The sequence below is a fragment of the Lytechinus pictus genome, chromosome 7 (genome assembly GCF_037042905.1).
Source record: "Lytechinus pictus isolate F3 Inbred chromosome 7, Lp3.0, whole genome shotgun sequence".
Lineage (NCBI taxonomy): Eukaryota > Metazoa > Echinodermata > Echinoidea > Temnopleuroida > Toxopneustidae > Lytechinus > Lytechinus pictus.
In genome coordinates this window covers 18,598,031-18,618,517 of record NC_087251.1, presented here as the reverse complement: position 1 = coordinate 18,618,517, position 20,487 = coordinate 18,598,031, and the positions used below count along the sequence as shown (strand labels likewise).

Below are 20,487 nucleotides of genomic sequence, written 5' to 3'. Positions count from 1 at the left end.
CTAGGATAGGAAAATACATGTCTCAGTCTGTTAGATTTACATTGGTATAGGCCTACAGTGTTTCAATTGAATAATTTCAATCCTTACCACAAACTAGCCAATGACCTGACTTGTATATCAACGTTAACTTAGTTTATAAGACGGTCTTTTTCCCCAAGGCTCAACCTCACTCGGCTCGGTTTAACTTTCCCCGTTGACTTGCGGCCGCTACTTCCGCTATACCGGTACCGCGTATTGGCAGCGCAGTCGTACGTATATGTATTGGTGGCCGTGGATGAATGCCCGCCTGGCTCTCGATCTCCTCCGGATAGCTCCTCGGACCTTGTACCTCGCCTCAGCGGCAGAGATGCGGGAAATAACCGGCTCGTTCGTATGAATCTTTATTTAAATTATTTTTAGAGCACATTTTTTTTAAATTAGTACCTAAAATAATATAAAATAAATATCAAATACATTTTGATTAAGATAAAATATTTATAATTATAACTTCATACCATTAAATATGCAAATTTAATAAATTCTTTGGAAGTTTCCCCAAAATTGACGGAGGAGCTTTTCAAAATGTCGACTGCTATGCTGAAACCACAGAAATAGGTCTATTTATTTGGACTGGGTTTGAAAACGACCTACAACGAACAACTTCAACAAAAACAACATTGATTCAGTTGCCTGGCTGTACATAGGACTTTACTCGCATCCTCCAATTCCTTACGTTATTCATGTGCCAGGCACCAGGCAGGAGAATCCAAGTAAAGGATCATTTTTCAGCAGTTTTTAGTGTATGTACCGGTATACTATAGTCACTCACACTCGGTCACAGACTCACTGTGCTGTGCTGTGACTGTGTGAGCTTGAGTGTGATTCCATTCCAGGCCCACTCACACTATTGCGAGGTTAGTATAGTAGGGGCAGTATTCTAAAGACCGTGTTAGCTAACAGGAACACGATTGGAATTCTGAAAATCGTGTTACTGTAAATAAAGTTTCTGGGGATTTATTTAACAATTTCTGACATTTTACTGGTAACTTGGTGAGTGACGTGAGTCAACGCAGCTCAGCCTCAGACTCCTCAGTTTAGTGGAACAACCAAAATACAGAGTCAGAAACTGAAGCTTTTTGTCTAGTGTCACTGTAGTGTTAGCATGCCATGGTTAAACTTATAGGCCTAGGGTTGAAGATAACACGAAATTTGGTATTCTGAAAATGGTGTTAGGCCTACTGTTAGCAAAAATTTTGTTCAAAGATAACAGTAAGTTACTAACACGAACATTTATTAACACTGCGTTAAACGGTTAAGTCTAAAAAGAGGTTAAGTTGGGGATGACAGTGGCTGCACTTTTTTTCTAGCAGACGGAAACGTCAATAACAGCGTACGGCCATATCAGTCGTCTGGCAGAACTTCCTGTAATAATGCATGTCAAATGCATCTTTAATTTTTGTTGATTAAAATCATTATGCTCATGAGACATGAGTTATTTTTTGGTTATTTTTTGCCATATCATATAAAAAGACTATAAGTAGAGAAGAACATCAAAAGCGCCCAAAAAGGCACAAACAGCAGTAAAAAAGAATGGAATTGTATGCAAATTATGCATGCAGCCGAGTGCGTTAGTGGAAATGCAGAGCACGCGAGGTTTCTTTAGATAGGTGCCGCACTGCGCACGAGCCGCTGGCGGTGAGTGCCCAGTGTGCACCATTTGAAGAAACCGAGCTTTCTCTGCATTTACTTTTACGCACGACAGAGCAAGTGCATTATTTGTTTTATAAAATAGCAACACAGAAACAAATTCTTAAAAAGTTAAAGTACATTTTTCATCATCATCATCATCTGGTACGGGATGAAGGCGCAAGTAGCCTGGAGGCTTCTGGGGAGTAAAAGTCATCTACTATACGTAGGCTTACTCCCCCATGAAGCCTGGGATTGATATCCATACCTGCCAGAGTAGGAGAGGAATTCCCACGCCAAAACTAAACCTAAATCACCAATTTTACGTTTTGTTTTGCGCCCAAACTAACGTACATGGGCCAAAACAATATTTACCCCCAGTTTTTAATAAAATTCCTAAATAAGAAAATTTTAAAAAATTAAGAGCACGAGCGTTCACTTACCGAGTCTGTTTACGTCGCCATTTTGAAGTCTTTTGTTATAAATATCATAAAATAACTTTTATGATATTTATCGACCGAAACAAATATTTTACGATTCGTGATATTTATCGGCCGATGCAAGTATTTTAAAAATCTAAGTTGCAGCCCTACACGCGTGTGGTATCTAGGTATCGATAACAAAAGATTTCAAAATGGCGACGTAAACAGACTCGTAAGTGAACGCTCGTGCTCTTAATTTTTAAAAATTTACTTACTACTATTTATTTCTTATTTAGGAATTTTATTAAAAACTGGGGGTAAATATTGGTTTGGCCCATGTACATTAGTTTGGGCGCAAACAAAACATAAAAATTGGTGATTTAGGTTTAGTTTTGGCGTGGGAATTCCTCTCCTACACTGGCAGGTATGGATATCAATCCCAAGCTTCATGGGGGAGTAAGCCTACATATAGTAGATGACTTTTACTCTCCAGAAGGGGGAGTAAGCCTACGTATAGTAGATGACTTTTACTCCCCAGAAGTTTTGGTTTTGTTTACCGATACCCTTTATCAATGGTTATAGTTCCTTTGATTACAATTTTCAACTCTCAATGCTTTAGGTTATGAGAAAATATATCTCACCTGCCAGCCAATCTACCGTATATGTTTCGGATGGGGGGGGGCAAAAGTGAAAAAAAAAATTATGATTTATTGATTGCTCTACGCACAAAAAATAATTGTGCGTGTGGAGCGTACCGAAAAAAATTTTGTATGTTTGATAATATTTCTATGTCAGGTTTAATATTTCCTAAAGTGCTTTTCATGCTTTCTTAAATTTTGCATTTTATATTTATTTTTTCAAGTTTTCAAAATTATTGGGGGCATATTATGCCCCCCCATATTTTTATGGGGTGATCTTCCCCTTGCCCCCTCCGCAATCGATCGAGGTCTCTGTCTCCCAGGCGTGGATCCAAGAGGGGGCCGAGCCGGCCCCCCCTATTTTTTGGCAACCAAAAAAAATGTCCCTTTAACTTGAGAGATACACTGAAAAACAGAAAGAGAAGTACGAAGGAGGTATTATACCCATGTTTAATTTACAGCCTTGTAACGGCCGGCCCGATCCCAGGCCTACTAACAGTGGCACCGCATACTGTTAGTTCACATGTAGGTAAACCAAGCTACCTCAACTGCGCGAATCAAGCCATTCTCCTGCACATGGGTCTCCTGCACTCCATCAACGGCCGATTAGCTCTGCATAGGATTACCATATGTGCACAAGTTAACCGTAAAACAATATTTTAAAAATGCTTAAAATTTCCGGTTTTCAGGCCTTAATATCAACAGATTTCGTGCTCTCATCAATATTAGATTGATGAATAAGGTGACAGTTTCATGAATTCCTAATAATGCAATTGTCCCTTTTTTCAGAATGGAATATCGATATCGACAAGTTTCATCTCGCGCTTAGGAAGAGGAATAGGAAAACTGTTATTTTCATATGATGACAAATGTTCTTATAATTTCCCGTGTGCTTGGTCTAAATAATAATTTTTTTTTTAATCGGCTCGGGCTTCGCACTCACATCATTTGTGAAGGACGATCCATATCCACTTCACAATTTTCCTACGATGCTTGAAATAGTGCTTAAATTTACCCTCTTCAGATCGCCATCAATTTTTTTCAGCTCGCGCTTGCGCTTTATTGATTTTCATAATAAAAGAAATGTATCTAGAATGCCAAGATTCTAGGTCTAAGTCTCAAAACCAGGCAGCTCTTTATTCAAAACGTGCTTAAATTATCCAGTTTCATATTAGAATATCAAAAATTTTCTTCTCGCGCTCGCATTATTTATATAATAATCATTCTTTTTGTGATTTACGAAACATGGATAGTGTGTCCCGTTTTTAGGTCTAAATCTCATATTTTTGGCTCGCGCTCACACGAAATGTTTAGTTATATACCTATTCCGTATATGATTACAAAAAGTGCATAGAATGTCAAATTTTTAGGTCAAAATGTCATAAATTTTCAGCTCGCACTTCGCGCTCGCATTATTTGATTGTTGAAATATGTATTGTTTTCATGGGTAACTGCAAACAGTCCTTACGGTCTGTTTTCCATCAGGCTAGAACGTATATTAAAAACTTCTGCTCGCGATTTGCGCTCGCATAAATTATTTAGTTACATACACATCTTGTTCACGATCACAATCATTGCTCAGAATGTTCAATTTACAGGACAAAATACATGAAATAAAAAAAAATTAGCTCGCGCTCGTATTGTTCAATTAGGGCTTATATGACGTTATCTATGTTTTGTGAGAATAAAGCTAAGAAGTGACTGTTAGGACTACCCCTTCAAAGAAACAAATGAAAATCAACTTTGAGCGGCCGATTGGGGAAAATGTGGGTAAAATTTTTTTTAGGCCCCCCCCCTATTGGCGAAAGCTGGATCCGCCCCTGTCTCCCGTTATAATTTTGTACCCATGTTGTCTGAAATAATCCATTCTTAATTGCAACAATCGACCCTTTCCCAAGTCTCTATCTACATGTAGCTCTAACTTTTATTTACCTTATGCTCTTACAAAATGATATCACAATGCAGGCTTCGTGTCTAGGCATGCGCGCACTCATTTTTCCCTGAAAATTTTGCGCGATCTGTTCTTTAACAGTGCATTTGATTGGATTAAATAGATGCAGAGTGGGAGGAGCTGAAGATAACACGGTTTTCAGAGAAAAAAAAAAGTACATCCTTTATTAGTCTTTTTATACCCTCGCAAATTGGACCGTAAACACACGCATTTTTTTTCCTAGTGAAATATAAACCTGTATACCTTTTTTTCATTGTTTAAGCGTTTCTTACACCCTTATTATGTTGTACGTTTTTAAGATCCTTTTTAAGTGTTTCTTTGGTCACGCATGTCATGCTCGTCAATGGAAGTGCCCCCCCCCCCCCCCCCCCCCGGGAGAATAGCAAGCTTTTTTAATAATGGTAATCCTGGACCTGGTTCTGAATACATTTTATAACTGAAAAAAGACAATGACTCCCTGACTTTATGCTATACAGGGACAGAAAGTCATTTCGAACTTTTGATCAAAGTGTAAGAAAAAAGTTAATCGTATCAATTTTATAGACACTTCACCGATCTACTTATTCACCCATTATGCTTGTTGCATCAAGGCATCGTGCAACATTGGTGATGGTCCCAGACCAGTATAAATTGCTGTCAGGCCAGTAACTTTTCAGAAAAAGCCAGATTTACTGGTCCGACTTGACCAGTGAAATATATATCAAAATGAAACAAATGATATTTTCTCCTCTTTGGTAAACTATAAAAATGGCTCCGGCATCTAAAAAAATGGCTCTCTAAAATTGAGAAATGGCTCTCGTGAATTATGTTGTGTGTGTGTGTGTGTACTGTTAGTTTTTTGGGGGGGATGGCAATATGTAGATACCAAGACAGCATAATAAACTCAAGTATTTTTTTTGTTTTTCTTTATTTTTTGGACCAGTAAATTTTAGGTTCTGATCAGTAAAAAATGGAAAAACTGTGTATCTACTGGTCCGACATAAACAGGATGGACCATTAGAAAAAAGGGTTAGTGTGGAGCCTGATATCACATTTCTTTGTTACAGTATTCAAACTGAATGAGTTTAGTTACTTGGTACAGCCATATTTGTTGTTCATGTGGAACAGAAAAATTAGATGGAAAAATTAGAAAATTTTAATGGAAAACATTAGTTTCAGACTCGACGTGGTGCCCATCCTGTCAATGTTAGAAACAATCTGACTTACAATTTTTTTAATGAAGAAGGCTGCATTTCAAGACCCTGATCCACTCACACTTATTGCAAGGTTCCTATTCTAATTTTGTACATCTAAATAGACTATACATATTTTTTTCCTTTCTTTTCTCTCTCTCAGCTAAGAAATAATGGCGCTAAGAAATGCATCAGTAGCCAACAGTGAGATGAAGGAAAGAAAGCCAGATGTACCATCAGCCTCACAAGGAGAAGAGCATATCAAAGAGGAAAAGGAATCTGTAAGAGCATGTCAAAGATCAAGCCCTCAACTACCTATATTTGAACTGCTGCTTTATGGCTTTGTGGTTATAACTGTTTATTGTTATGCCACATTCAAACTCTTCAAAGCTTCACAAGGTGACAGTTTTATTAATTTTTGTATATGCGGAATTATTTATTATTAAAGATTTTCAAATTCAGGGAAGAAATTGTTGTCAGTCCAGAGATTATTTTTCCTGCTTCTGCTCATTCCAAGTTACCTTTCATATTGAATCTATGTTAATTTTCTGGAAATGTTTTGGAGGTTTCAGGGTCAAATCACCGTCTGCACCTCTTGTGGTTACAGTCCTGAATAAGGTATTGTCATTTGTAGAAGTGGTAATGAAAAGTGCATATTATACAAGTATATGTATGCCTTCTTTGTTTGATATTTGATAAGGACTCTTGCAGAATTTTTGTATGAAAAGATGTAAAAAGCTAATTTTTTTTTTTGAAGAATGCACTATACCTCATGTAGTGATACCTCATGTAGTGACTTGAATAAATTACCCTTTTAGTGTTATCAGCCTCTCATCATTTTTTGTAATCAATTTGGATTTTATAATGTTTTGTTGTGAAATGTGTATTATTTCATACATTGTTAACAATATCATTTTTATGCATTTAGGTGTTCTTTTTTTATACAAATGATAATGTTCTTCACAGATTTCCAGATAAAGACAATTAATGGGCGTGGTCTACTTCAGCCAGGTTGGGACATCTTGGGAAGGAGGTACCAAGTAAGTTTTATGTGTCTTCCCACTTTGCTTGCTTCTTATGTAAAAAGTGTGAGAGCTATAACATTTTGGTTTTGACATTTCAGACAAAGATTTTCTTTCTCAATCAAACCTTTTTTCTCTGACTTTTATTATTATAATTCATCTACTTGACTGTTTTCTGATCATGCTTTTTTTTATATCTCTGGTCACAGTAGCTGGTTGCTGGTGGCATGTTTGGGGTTATCTGCCTATCTGTCTGTTCATCTCATTTTCGTTCTCAAGATATGTGCAGAACTGTTCTATGGATAGACTTTAAGTTTGGTCCAAGTATACTTACTGGCTTGACAAGGATCTCATTGGCCCGAATTCACAAAGGTGGTTTAAAAAACCCACGGTTGAGTCCATGGTTTATGCAGATTTCCTGTATAAATTACGCTTAATTTAGCGCGTATCGGGCGCGTGTATAAAAAATGTCCAATGCTGATGCGCGCTTTGGTCACAGTGCGCTAAATTGACGCCTGTTAATTATTTTATTCATGAGTCCACTCTTCACACAGTGGACTCATGAATAAAGTAGCGTATCTTACCATGGTAACAGGCGTCAATCTGGCGCACTGTGATAAAAGCGTGCATCAGAATTGGACATTTTTTATACACGCGCCAGATACGCGCTAAATTAAGCGTAATTTATACAGGAAATCTGCATAAACCATGGACTCAACCGTGGGTTTTTAAAACCTCCTTTGTGAATTCGGGCCATTAGGTTTAGGGTCACATGGTCAAAGGTCACAGAGGTCAAGAAGTTGGATGTGTAATCTACATGTATTTGTTAACTGGCGAAGACCAAGGCATGAATTTCGATTGCTTTCGATAGTTTAAGTGTGTGGGTGCACTTGGCATCTTTGCCATAGTGATGACTATAATTGGCTTCTTAGTTTAACTTTTATCTCTCAACACTTACTGCCCTCAGACAGATTGTTATTACATTGATCCTTGTTATAAATCAAATTGTACATGCCATTAACTCACATGTATTTATGGTTCTAAATTGGCATTATTAATGGTTACAACTTACAAAATACAACTTTGAGCAATTAAGGAATATGTATTTTCAGTAATTGATAATTCAGAATAACATCCCATCTTTTGAAGAACTTTCTCTCTAGCGATATTGAAAAATAATCAAAATACATAACAGATTTTGTTTCAGACATCATTTCATAGTCTAAAGGAAGTTTGTTATGTTTTTGTGGGTCATGTGTTGCCAACCAGATTAGCAACACGGAATCAATTACCTATGGTATTTGCAAAAGGCCAAGGCTAGTCCTCTTAGTATTTCCTTCCTTTTTTCTTTCAGGAAAGCAAATAGGAATTAGTTGTAATGTATTGTTTTGTTGTATATTTCATTCAATTCTTCTCATGTTATATCATCTGAAAAGTGGTCAAACTTGTCCTTCCTTCCTTGTGAATGAGGGTTTCTCACCAACTGGTGTATATTTAAAAAGAAATGTTATATCAAGGGGAAACATAAGGATAGGGAAAATCTTTTTTTTCTGTTGGGGCTATATTTTCAAAATTCTGTTCTTTCATATATATATATATTTTTTTTTTTTTGGGGGGGGGCAATACCCCCTTGAGTATTATGATATATCTTCATTTGTGGATAGTTACTATATAGTTACCATATGTTTAAGATGATATATTCTGGATATTCTATCTTCTGTGTAATGGCGTCACGTGTAATAACCTAAATCGTTCACAGAAATTACAGAATAAAACAGCCAGGGTCATCATATACACACACACACAGCCCCCATGATAAGAGAATTACACTGGCTGAAAGTAAAAAATCAAGTTGGACATAAGTCTCTAACCATCATATTTAAATGTCTCAATGGGCAGCTCCTTCATACCTGTCCTTCTAACAGTTCGCCAATCTACGTACAAAGCCAGGTCATCATCACATATCCCTCTTTACATCCCAAGAACATTCAAATTGATAGGTAATTTTCTGTGTTTGCCCAAAAATATTGGAATGCATTACATTTTGATTTGATTTGATTTATTTATTTACCAACAATATTCACATGTTTACAGGTTATAAAACAGATTGCAAAACAGTTACACATGTATAAAAATACAATGGTAAATGGGACCAGAAAATAGCACAAGTGCTAATCGAGCCTGGCCCCACAAATATTACAAAATGCACATTTAAGAAGGAAAAACAAAACAAAACAAAAATCTAATTTACAATATACTCCTTGTAAAGGGTTATCATCAACATTTTTTGAAGTACCTTAATTGTATTAATTATCTAATGTAGACTTACACATTGATGGTGTGAATTTATGAAGACAAATAACTTTTTAGAGAATTCCTAAAACTTTTTCTTGATTTCTTCAATTTGATTTCGACTGGTACTTTATTCCAGAAATTGCTACCTAGAAAAGAAAGTGAAAATTGGCCTTGAGTTGTTTTTAGTTTTGGAAGATTTACTTGTTGGCCTTTCTTCTGTCTAGTAGGATAATTGTGCTCAATTAGGTTACAATAATCGATAAATTTAAGCAGTGACCTAATATAAGTGTGTTTAAGAAGATGCTCTCAAGTATCAATTGTTTTGATATTGAAAGTAGTGTTTTATTTTGTGTAGTTTTATTTTAAGTTTGTACCCATTGATGAATTCGTTTTTGTTGTTTTGTATAGTGCTTTCTGTATTCCTGCTCCAAGCAAAGCTTAAGTATCCAGACTTTTGAAAAGGAATTTTGATGTTAATGTTTAGAGGAAGTGCTAAATGTTTTATTTTTCTGTAATATCCAATGTCCTTCTCTATCATGACTTATATAATGCACTATTTTGATGAGTCCCATCTATGTATTTTTGTCCCTCATAGGATATGATGCCTGGGGAATGGATCCATTGGCAGTTCTTTACCCTTCATCCTATATCTCTGGCTCTATATGCAGGACATCTGATAGGTGGATTATTTGTCTCTAAATACCTACCAAATGTAAGAAGGACTTTCTATAAGTAGTCATCAAATGAGTTAAAAATGCTTCTGATTTACACAATTCATCATCTTGTTTTACATGTAAATCATTGTGGGGCCATTTTATATGAAATATCTGTTCAAGACCCTTTTGTTATAGTTGGTTGAGTTTTGTTCCAAATTAAAGAGTAAAGAGATTACATGTAGCTAGATTATTTTTATGCCTAGTCCAGCCATGGGTGGCTGCCTTGGCATTGTGTTCTTAGGTCATTTGTCCATGCATCACATTTTCATATTTGCAATGATAAAATAAATATTTTATTGATCAACTTCAAATAATAATCTGATTTGATCATGAATGTTCCATAAGTAAGCAATACACATTATATAGTAATGGTGGAGGCATAAACTTTTTACTGCTTGCAAATAATGACCCATCTTATTTTATTTATTAAAAGTAATCGTTTTCGTTTTTAGAATATCCCTTTGTACTTATTTTTTTTCAGATAGATTATCACATTTTAGTCACAATCATTGTGTTATTCTTTTTTTTTGTCTAGCTCCGGAAGAGTTTCTTGATCTGTTCATCTGTGATGAGTACTGCAGTCATTGTCAGTCCTCAAGTCTTTGGTCTCTTGCTACTCCATGCCATCATAGCCTACTTAGTTGCAATCCTTGGTCGACGTACATGGTTGATATGGATAGCTGTCCTCTCTCAGCTTTCATTCACTGTGGTTGGATCTTTCTCTCAGTGGCAGGTATTGATTCAAATATCAATAAAAATTATGAAATTAATTGATTTCTTGTATGTAAAGGTAGGAGCAAGTTCTGTCATTCCACATTTTTGTTAATTTTGTTGTATATTGATGAATTCGAAAGGAATGTATACTTTGCCAGGAACTTTTAGCAGAATGTACTGTAGGTTTGGACATACTTAATGCATGAAGTAAGAGTTCAAATTAGATAACAAAGAGAAGAACAGTGTCTTATTTAGGGCAAAATTTGACAGAAAGTTTGCTAGAAACCCCTTAGGAAATTTGTCATCAGAAAGAGCCCTGACATCAATCTCCCTTCCACTTTTTACACTTATGGTGTATTTGGTTGCTCTCAGATAAGTAAACTGCAGAAAATGGAGGAAAAGGCTTTAATAAATACAATATTCTTGTCATGTTCTCATGACATTCCATTACCAGATCTCATTACTTCCTGGAATCCGAGAATACCGTGTCAAGTTCATCATAGCCATGGCCTTTTGCTGTCTACGTTTTATTGCCTTTGGGGTTGGCTACGTGAAGCAGCAGAGAGATCAAGATGAAAGCAGTAAGGATGAGAGTAAGAAGGATAAAGAGGATTCTTGGACTATCTGGGATTACCTGTTATATGTCTTCTATCTTCCTACTAGCACCCATGGCCCCTTCATGACGCCACAGACTTTCTTTTTGCAGGTAAATGACTTTCACTTTTGTTATGCCCCAGCAGACGAAGTCCGGAGAGGGCATTAAGCCTTGCCCCTGTCCGTCCGTCCCCCCACTTGGTTTCTGCGCAATTACTCGAAAAATATTTAATGGATTTTTAAAAATTTTGGTGTGTAGGTAGATAACACCAAGATACAGGCTTAGTTCGAATTCGGTGTCAGCAAGTCAAAGGTCACAGCTCATTAGATATGCGAGTTGGTTCAAAGGTCTAAATTTGTTCATTTTATATATATATGCATATTGATTTCTGCACAATATTAAGTTGAATCATATTGAATGAACAGGGTTCCCACGGTCATGGAAAATCCTGGAAAAATTTGTGGTCCTGGAAAGTCATGGAAAAGTCATGGAATTTCATTTACCTCATGGCTGAATGGCTTAAATCTTGATGTTGGTGAAACGAAAATGGTACTGTACCCTGGTCAGAAACAGACCACATACCAATGATAATACATGTAGATGTACATGTCACGAGTATGGTAGTGGGTGGAATGGATGGCTGTGAGGGGAGGTTATGGAGGCCATCATAATGTGTCTGATTTGGAAACCGTGCCAAAAAGCAAGTCATGGAAAGCAGCAATTTAGTCATGGAAAAGTCATGGAAAAGTCATGGAATTCTGTTTTCAAATTTCTGTGGGAACCCTGATGAATTTTTGATCGCGTTAAGCGGGGGCATCTGCGTCCTTTGGACACGTCAAATTTCTAGTTCCAAACGGAAATTGTCCCAGGTTAAGTGTTCAAGTGGCATTTTTGGTTATTTGACCTTCACAGAGAAAAGCAGGCATACCCGATATAATATACTGATATATATGTATTAGTACTAGTCACTTTCCAAAAAATTTGAAATAAACTATCGTAACAAAAATGAAGATAGAATTGCCCGTTTCTAGAGTTTATGATGCTGCATTTTGTTCATGTATGCAGCAATATATGCAAAGAAATAGCCAACATAAAGCATAACCCTGTTGTGGCCAAACTACATTTAAAAAAAGGAGAAACTTGTTTCAGTCTAGACCAATCTAACACCACATTTTCCCTGAGGCTTTGCCTCATTTAAGGATCATCCAATGGATGCATCCTTTGTTTTCATTGTACTCCCTGATGGATGTGAGAGCCACATTTTCATATGTTTTGCTAAATTCGGCCTGCCTTTTGTGACTAGCTGTCGTTATCGTATGATACTGTTGTGACGCTTTTGTGACACAAATGTATAATAGATCTATGTTAACCATTCAGTGCTGATTTCTTTCATTCCAATAGTGAATATACAGTGCATCCCAGAAAAAAGAAAATGGGGATTCCCACATCTTTTTTCTTCAAAGGCAAATTAAATATGATATTTCATTTACATCATCAGACAATTCAATTATTCTTCCACATTTTTGATACCGAATATGTGATGAACACTTCATGCTTTAATGAGCTAGATGAGAATGAAATTTTAAAGGAGAATGAAACATTTAGAACAAGATAGCTTGTGTGAATACAGAAAAATCAAAGAAACAGATCAACGAAAGTTTGAAAAGAATCAGACAAATAATGAGAAAGTTATGAGCATTTGAAGATTGCGATCACTAATGCTATGGAGATCCTCATATTGGCAATGCGACAAAGATGTGTGATGTCACTTGTGAACAACTCTCCCCATTACATTAGTACATATTTCACTTAAATTGCCTCTTTTATCACATCTATCAGTAGATCATGTATTCTTTCTACAGGAGGGCATGTAATACAGATTTTTAAAGAATACATCATGGATTGTATCACCATAAGAAAAAGCAAAAAGAGACATTTTGGGGGTATTTTATAGTCCATCAAAGGGAAAGTTGTTCACATGTGACATCACACATCCTTGTCGCATTGCCAATGTGAGGATCTCCATAGCATTAGTGATTGCAATATTCAAATGCTCATAACTTTCTCATTGTTTGTCTGATTTTTCTCAAACTTTCTTTGATCTGTTTCTTTGATTTTTCTGTTTCGACACAAGCCTACTTATTCTAAAAGTTTCATTCCCCTTTAATGTCAAAATCAGGTCGCGCAGAAAAATTAAACAAGATTGGTTTGTGATATGACAACCATGCTTATTTGACGATTGGCTCATTAGCATTTCTTTTGTATTCTTTGTTAAGTTTCTGCACAAATAGTTTCTGATAGGCCTCAATATTTATTGTTAGTAATCTGCCATACGTGAGTGATTTGCTAAGCTGTTGGTCTGAAATTAAAGATGAGATTCCACTCTTACCATAAGTGTCAAATTCATATAGTAAAAACATGTTTAATACTAAAATCTATCTCTGAAAATGGGTTTCCTTTTTTTTTTTAGGGATGCTCTGTATAGTGGTCGTTTGATGTCTGTTTCCAGTGGACTGGATAAGAAAAGATTATGGTGCATTGTTAACTTGAGTACATGGAAATTAGTTGCTTAATGAGATATCTCACCAAAAATTAATTTCTGTATTTCTTTGTCAGATCAAGAATCCCTATCACCCATCAAGCATGAAAGAATTCAGATGGGTGTGTCTTATGTGGCTCCGCCCACTCCTCTGTGCCATCTTCTTGGAGTTTATCCATCATTTCATATATTTCTCCAGCTTTATGTTACTACCTCAATATCTTGAGAAGTTACCTGTACTTGCATTGCGTAAGTATACACTTGAATCGTAGTTACGTCGTCATGATTTTTTTCATATAGGGTGCATTTATGTTGAAGTATGTAAGCCAGAATAGACATTATTGATGTTTGCCGGAAGACACTGACAAATGTGGAATGCATCCTTGAAGACAGGGGAACAGTATTATTGGTATGGTATTATCTCAATTGGTGGCAAATGCCTTTCCAATTGAGCATTTGTTTTTGTCTATATCCTTTGATGATATTTTTCAATCAGAATCAAATAAAGCTCCCTTTTATATCTCAATTGTATTTTTGCTGACTTTTGTGCTTTCTGCATTTATATTTCATTTAAATTAAGTAGCACTGTTAAATGTTTATTACCTCTGTAGTAAGGACTTTTAATCAGAAAATAATCTTCTTTTTACCTGGCATAATAGATTTTAATTACTTTCGTTTTTGTATCTTTCAATTCTCACAATGTTCAGTCACTGTGTACTTGGATTAAATTCTGAGCCAATAGTAATGGCGACTGTTCTTGCTTTCTCTATTTCATCAATGACATTTGTACTTTTGATAGTCTTTAGATATTATTATTAGGTTATTTTTAAAAATCAATTTCTTAGTTTCTGTGATACAATGGTGAAAGAGAAATTTAATCAATATTGTCAAATTAATAAATAAATGCAACATTTTTAAATTGCTAATGAAAAATCTTAATTACTATTAGTATTATTCACTCTTTTTTAGTTGCTTTGGGAGAGTGGTGTACCATCATATTTCAGCTACAGTATATGGTATACTATGGTTTTGCTAAGGCTATGGCTATATTTGATGGGGTTTTGACTCCAGGCTTACCGGCATGCATGCAGACTATACTGATGGCTACACATGGATGGAGGTTAGTTGAATTCATAGTGTGGATCTGGAAAAGTAGGTGTAGGGTTTGAAGCTCACCTCAGTTAGTGATTTCTTGATTGATATTTTCAATGGCATGAAAAGATGATGGAAAACAGATAAATTGATACTTCTGCCATGGCCCTAGGGATAATTGCTTCTTTTGATAGAATATAGACTTTGTGAATGAACAGACAATATTTATTATGCATATTGTAAGCTTGAATGCAATTCCATGATGTCACAATAGCTTAAATGGACATGATACATTGTTTTGCATTTTCTTATTATTTTAAGTTTAATTTTCTACCAATATGAATATTCCTAACCTACTTGGACTGTTTCTGAATTATCCCTGACCATACCATTGATGGTCTTAGTAGATATGTGTGATTGTATGCCATAACTCGGGTCATAGTCTTACAGATATGGGATGTTGCAAGATCCTATATGTCATCAATTATAAAATTCATTCACAAATTTACTATATGAAATCAGTGTATATTTATTGTTATCTAATCGCTTACTTAGATGATTTCATAATAATTTTAAGAGTAATTTTCCAATGTTTATATTACTGAAATAATTTTATTAATTTTCACAGGTATTTTGACAGAGGAGAGTACCAATTTATATTGAGGTAAACAACTAGATTTAGCCCTTCCAACTTTGATGTGATTTCATACTCCCCATTATTGGGAAGATATCTCAACAGAATTTTGTTGAGTTATCTTTCAAATATTGCATTCTGTCATTTTTGTGATGATTGCGTAAAATAATGATAAGATCCCAACCTAAAAATGAATTTCAAGATGTTTTTTTAAGGTCCCACTGCACTTACGGATACAGAGAGGATGTAAAATGGAAAAGAATCTTGCCATCCACTGGAAAACATTATGTATCCGCTGTGTACTCTTTGTATACGTGTTTCATACGCTCTATATCCATCGAGCATCCGTCCACTGTGATTTCATTGTTTGCCCATTTTGTCCCTTGTCAAGAGCAGATGAAAACGGATGGAGCCACCCCAAAATTTCGCTTGTCCACTGTATCCGTTATGAATACATTTTGTGTCCATCGGCCAGTAGGACCAGGCCTTTAATGGACTTTTATCTTGAGCTTTTACCAACTTAATAGATTGGAGGGTGCAAAAATAACATTGATCATGCTAGTCAGCATTCTTTTTATATCACTGAGGCCCACTAGTCTTCTGTTTTGGGGATGAAAACATTTCTCGAACAATGGTAGAGAATGAAACTTATTATCGCTCAATTCAATTTTAAGGATCAAGTCCACTAGATTTGCCAAAGGTTAAACAGAATATATATTGTTTTCATTTCATATATTGACAAATTTTAGGATCAAGTCCACTAGATTTGACAAAGGTTAAACAGAATATATATTGTTTTCATTTTATATATTGAAAAGATTTGTATGATTATATAGTCACTGTTCCATTGATCATTGACGCAACGTTTGTCTGAATATTTCAAGCAAGTTTATTTTATAGTTGTGTTGAAAACACACTGAGAGAACATGGTCATTAATTGTTATGTTTTCATGATTATGTATCCTGTTTCTGATTATCCTTGAAAAGAATTCCTCCATTGTCAGAAAACTCAGAATAATGAAGAGTGATCACGAACGAAAGTGAGAGTCTTACTATATCAGTCAAGAGAATAATACCTCATTTGTTCAAACATTGTCATGATTGTTTGCCATTATGTCATGTTATGATAGATTTGGTTAAGACTCTGGTGTATAGTAAATGAAGGAAGTGCATGTAATAGAGTTTCACTCTTCTTTTACAAGGTATTAAATCCTTTAAACAGGTATTCTTAAATGAAAAAAAAACATTTCAATGCAAACCTTATATTTGGACAAACAAAGAGAATTCAAGAAATAATAAAGGAAATTAGAAAACTGGAATTAACAGACCTAATTTGAAGAGCAGGTCTTTTCAGTGGACATTTTTGCTGTGATATTCTTCCCAAATAATTTTGAAATATAACAGTCATGTTTTCATTTCCCTACCAGTGAAACTGAAACAGAATTAGTGCACAATTAATAGCTATATGACTAATTTCAATCTTGCTTTAACCAAAACAGATTAATGGATATTCATGTCTTGTTTAGATATGATGTGACAGAGCTCAGGAACATTTATCATTTTCTTCATAACATGGTGTGATATATCACCTAATTTTTTTTGATAATCATGATCGTCATGATACATAGGTTTTCATGTGATGTCACAAGTCATGCAACACTTGACAAACAATATTGAATAATTTATTAATGTTGCTGATGCAATGTATGTTATGCTATATCTGAACAAGCCATAACATTTATCATATTTGCAAAAAAATAAAAAAATAAATGAATGAATGCATGACTGGGATTATATCCAAAATCAAACAAGATTGAATTTATCTAATATAAATTAGATAATTACATAATTATTTGGTTAAAGCATGGACCTACTACTCTGACAGTAGGTCCATGGTAAAAGGCCGCTGTAGAAATGGCAAGTTACTCTATTAAGACAAAAATCCTCAGCAAGAAAAACTATTGATATATATCTTTCAAAATCGTTTTGCAAAATGATATTTTTCAATCAATGCGTCAAAACACAAATCACATCTCTTCATCACATGTGTATATTTCTTATACTTCTGAATAGGAACATCTACATACCATTTGGTGGATCTCAACATGGCGGTCTCCGGCAGTACTTTGCTCTGCTGATCAGCTATTGTTTCACAAGTTTCTGGCATGGATTTAATTATCATATCATCGTCATGGTCCTCATCTTCTGGGTATTGGTGCAGTGGGAAGCCTTCTCACCTATCATTGCCAAAAAACTTGGGGTTAAAAAATGGGTAAGTGTATTACTTGATATGAGAGGTAAAAAAAATATTAACAGTCTGCTTTGAATAAGCACACCTCATACTCTGATATGCTATTATGCAATTTTAGAAATAAATGGCAATATACATCCTTTATCATACATTGACCCCTTTAATGTCTTTGTTTAGGTTATGAATAATCATACGAGATAGCACAAAAAATTCAAAACTGATAGGTCCTTTAATGTATAAGCTGTTATTACGAAATATTACCCAGCTTGAGAAATTCAAAGTACAATTAAAAACCCACCTCTTTCAGAATGTTTAACTTAGTCACATGTAGGTCCAATCCATGTTTAATATTCTTTGATGTTATGTATAATTATTTGATGTCTAATTTTTAAATTTACAATTCTAACCACATTTCTCGCTTTGAGACCTGTAGGTGTTATGCATATTAAGAACTGTACTATTATTATTATTACTTTTGCGGGGGTTTTATTTTCGCGAATTGCCGATCGGCCGCGAATCTAACAACACGCGAAAATATTGACTCATTTAATAGTAAGTGCCAATATCCCTAACAGTAAAGCTTTACTATTGAAAACATCCTGTGCAGTGAAAAATAGGAGATATGCAAAAAATAAGGTTTAGAAAGTACAGTTAGTGATTCAAAAAGTTAGCTAGAATTTCCCTGTTTTTTAATTTCTAAAACAAAATCAGAGCCTAAACTATTTCCTAACATAATTTTATCAATATTTATTCACTCACTGTAATATTAAAATGTATTTTCTGAAATAGACGGGGAACAAAATAACGATACAGATCAGAAAGTTATTTTGATATTCACTTTATTCAGCTTTTAACTCCAATATAGTCTTCAGACTTTACAAGAACCGAGTTCACATACAACTACATGTACAAGAGCATGAAGAGTCAACTGCCAGGTTACTTAGCATGGTACATGTTGTCTACTCTCTCAATACATACATGTATCAATGGTCCTGTTCAGGACACCCTCATATAAACCAAACCAAGAATGTTTCTATTCATAAGCACCTTGCCTGGTGCAGGCATACAATACAGGCATACAATACAATTCACTTCAGGCTCTACATGTATGCCCAAGAGTTATGCCTGCACCTGTTATTCATATCACTACATTTCCATGAAATAATTTGATGTTATATCCATCTGATTGGCTCTATACACATGTATTGGCAGCTATTTGCATACTCATTAATATTCATAAGTCACATGACCAGAGCTTTTAGAGTCGTAAGATTCTGTTCACAAAATTCAACATTTTTGCACTTTTACCAACTTTTTGAAAAATGAATCTAAAAAACAGAAATTCCAAAGATTGCTTAACCCTATGATTACAGATCCACAACTATGACATGATGAATTTTTAGATCTAAAGGTACAAAAAAGCAAAAAATTAAACCACTTTATTCAACACTTTGTAACTGTTTTTACAGGGACATATTTATGTACAAAAGACACATCAGCATGGGGTTTGGGGAATTTATTTCTGCACATAATTTGCACTAGTATTGCTTCTTTGAAATGCTGTGGGAGTGTTTCGTACATCATTCATGAACAATTCTATACGCGAAAAATAACAGCTTGTACAGTATTCTAGGGGAGGTTAGTCTCACACAAAATTCATATGCAGTATTAGAATATTCATATTATTGTGTACCACCTTAGGCATGTTTGATTAGTCAGAATGCTTTGATATCTTATGGCAATTTATTTCCAAAATTTCATCACAGCGCCTCCCACAGGTTTAGACTGGTTATCAATTGGTTTCACATCATAGTCAAAATAAACTATAAGCACACCCGATACATTCCATAGGTCAAATCTACAGAAGCCGTCATACACATTATAACATTTAATAAGTCACACTAACAAAATTTTAGCACCAATCATTACGTTTCATATATTGAATTAGCAAATGCCCAAAACAGAGCATAAGTTGATCTCAATCGACATAATTAGATCCTATTTTGCGTATTGTTTTCTTCTTTTTTTTTTAATTTCTTTTCGTCATGTCAGTGCAGGAACATCCTTAGCTCCACACTTATGCACATTACATGCGCGCAGAAATACCCTTAGTAGTGCGCATAAGGGCATTGCGTAAGGATGTTTCTGCCCGGGTGAGCGGAAGTGTGGTGTGAAGGGTGTTTTTGCACCGACACGTTTTGTCAAAGTCGGTCATTTTATTGAAGTGCCATGAGCACTGAAAGATGGTCCTTTGAGCCAATGAAGCCACTCTGCTTGTCTTTCATCTTCGAGAATTATTTTATTTGTTATTGTTTAACTTATAGAATTACATTAATGATACTAGAATTGATTAATTTTCTTATTTACAGGTTGGTAAGATGTCTCCTTTGAGCAGAAGAAGACTAGACTGTTTCCTTACCGGAGGGAAGTATCCACTCCTAGTTCTAGCTATGATCTTCTTCATCAATAACATAGAGGTTGGCAAGATCTTTGTCTCCAGGGTTCTTGGTGCAGAAGGTCAGTCTTCCAAACGATACTGCTTTGAGAAAGATGCAAGTGGCATATTAAGCAAATATTAGTTATTGTATTTTCATATAGTAGATTAAATCTTTAGAGACATAACCCAATGTCATATCTACAACACAATGATAATTCAATATATATCACAAAATTGCACCTATGCAGTGAATAAGTACATTTTCTCTACAACTTTTCATGTAAGTTAAGTAAAAAAATGTTTGTGTATCTGATAAACTCAGCAAGAAGTGTTTTGATATTGTA

The 20,487-nt window shown here is 35.1% G+C and overlaps 1 protein-coding gene across 2 annotated transcripts in view; it reads left to right on the top strand.

Annotated features, from left to right (window-relative positions):
• The first annotated feature begins 349 nt into the window (after positions 1-349).
• Positions 350-20,487, top strand: part of LOC129264823 (protein-cysteine N-palmitoyltransferase HHAT-like) — a 25,694-nt gene continuing 5,556 nt past the window's right edge. The window contains exons 1-11 of one of the 2 annotated variants that reach the window (XM_054902770.2): positions 350-370; positions 6,012-6,247; positions 6,815-6,888; positions 9,761-9,877; positions 10,417-10,614; positions 11,050-11,301; positions 13,807-13,978; positions 14,699-14,849; positions 15,450-15,485; positions 17,529-17,727; positions 20,076-20,223. In XM_054902770.2, coding sequence (XP_054758745.2) covers positions 6,022-6,247; positions 6,815-6,888; positions 9,761-9,877; positions 10,417-10,614; positions 11,050-11,301; positions 13,807-13,978; positions 14,699-14,849; positions 15,450-15,485; positions 17,529-17,727; positions 20,076-20,223 — 1,573 coding nt within the window. In that variant the 5' untranslated portion in view covers positions 350-370; positions 6,012-6,021. Of the gene's footprint in view, positions 371-525; positions 894-6,011; positions 6,248-6,814; positions 6,889-9,760; positions 9,878-10,416; positions 10,615-11,049; positions 11,302-13,806; positions 13,979-14,698; positions 14,850-15,449; positions 15,486-17,528; positions 17,728-20,075; positions 20,224-20,487 lie in introns of those variants that run through there. The other variant, XM_064102136.1, reaches the window with a different exon arrangement.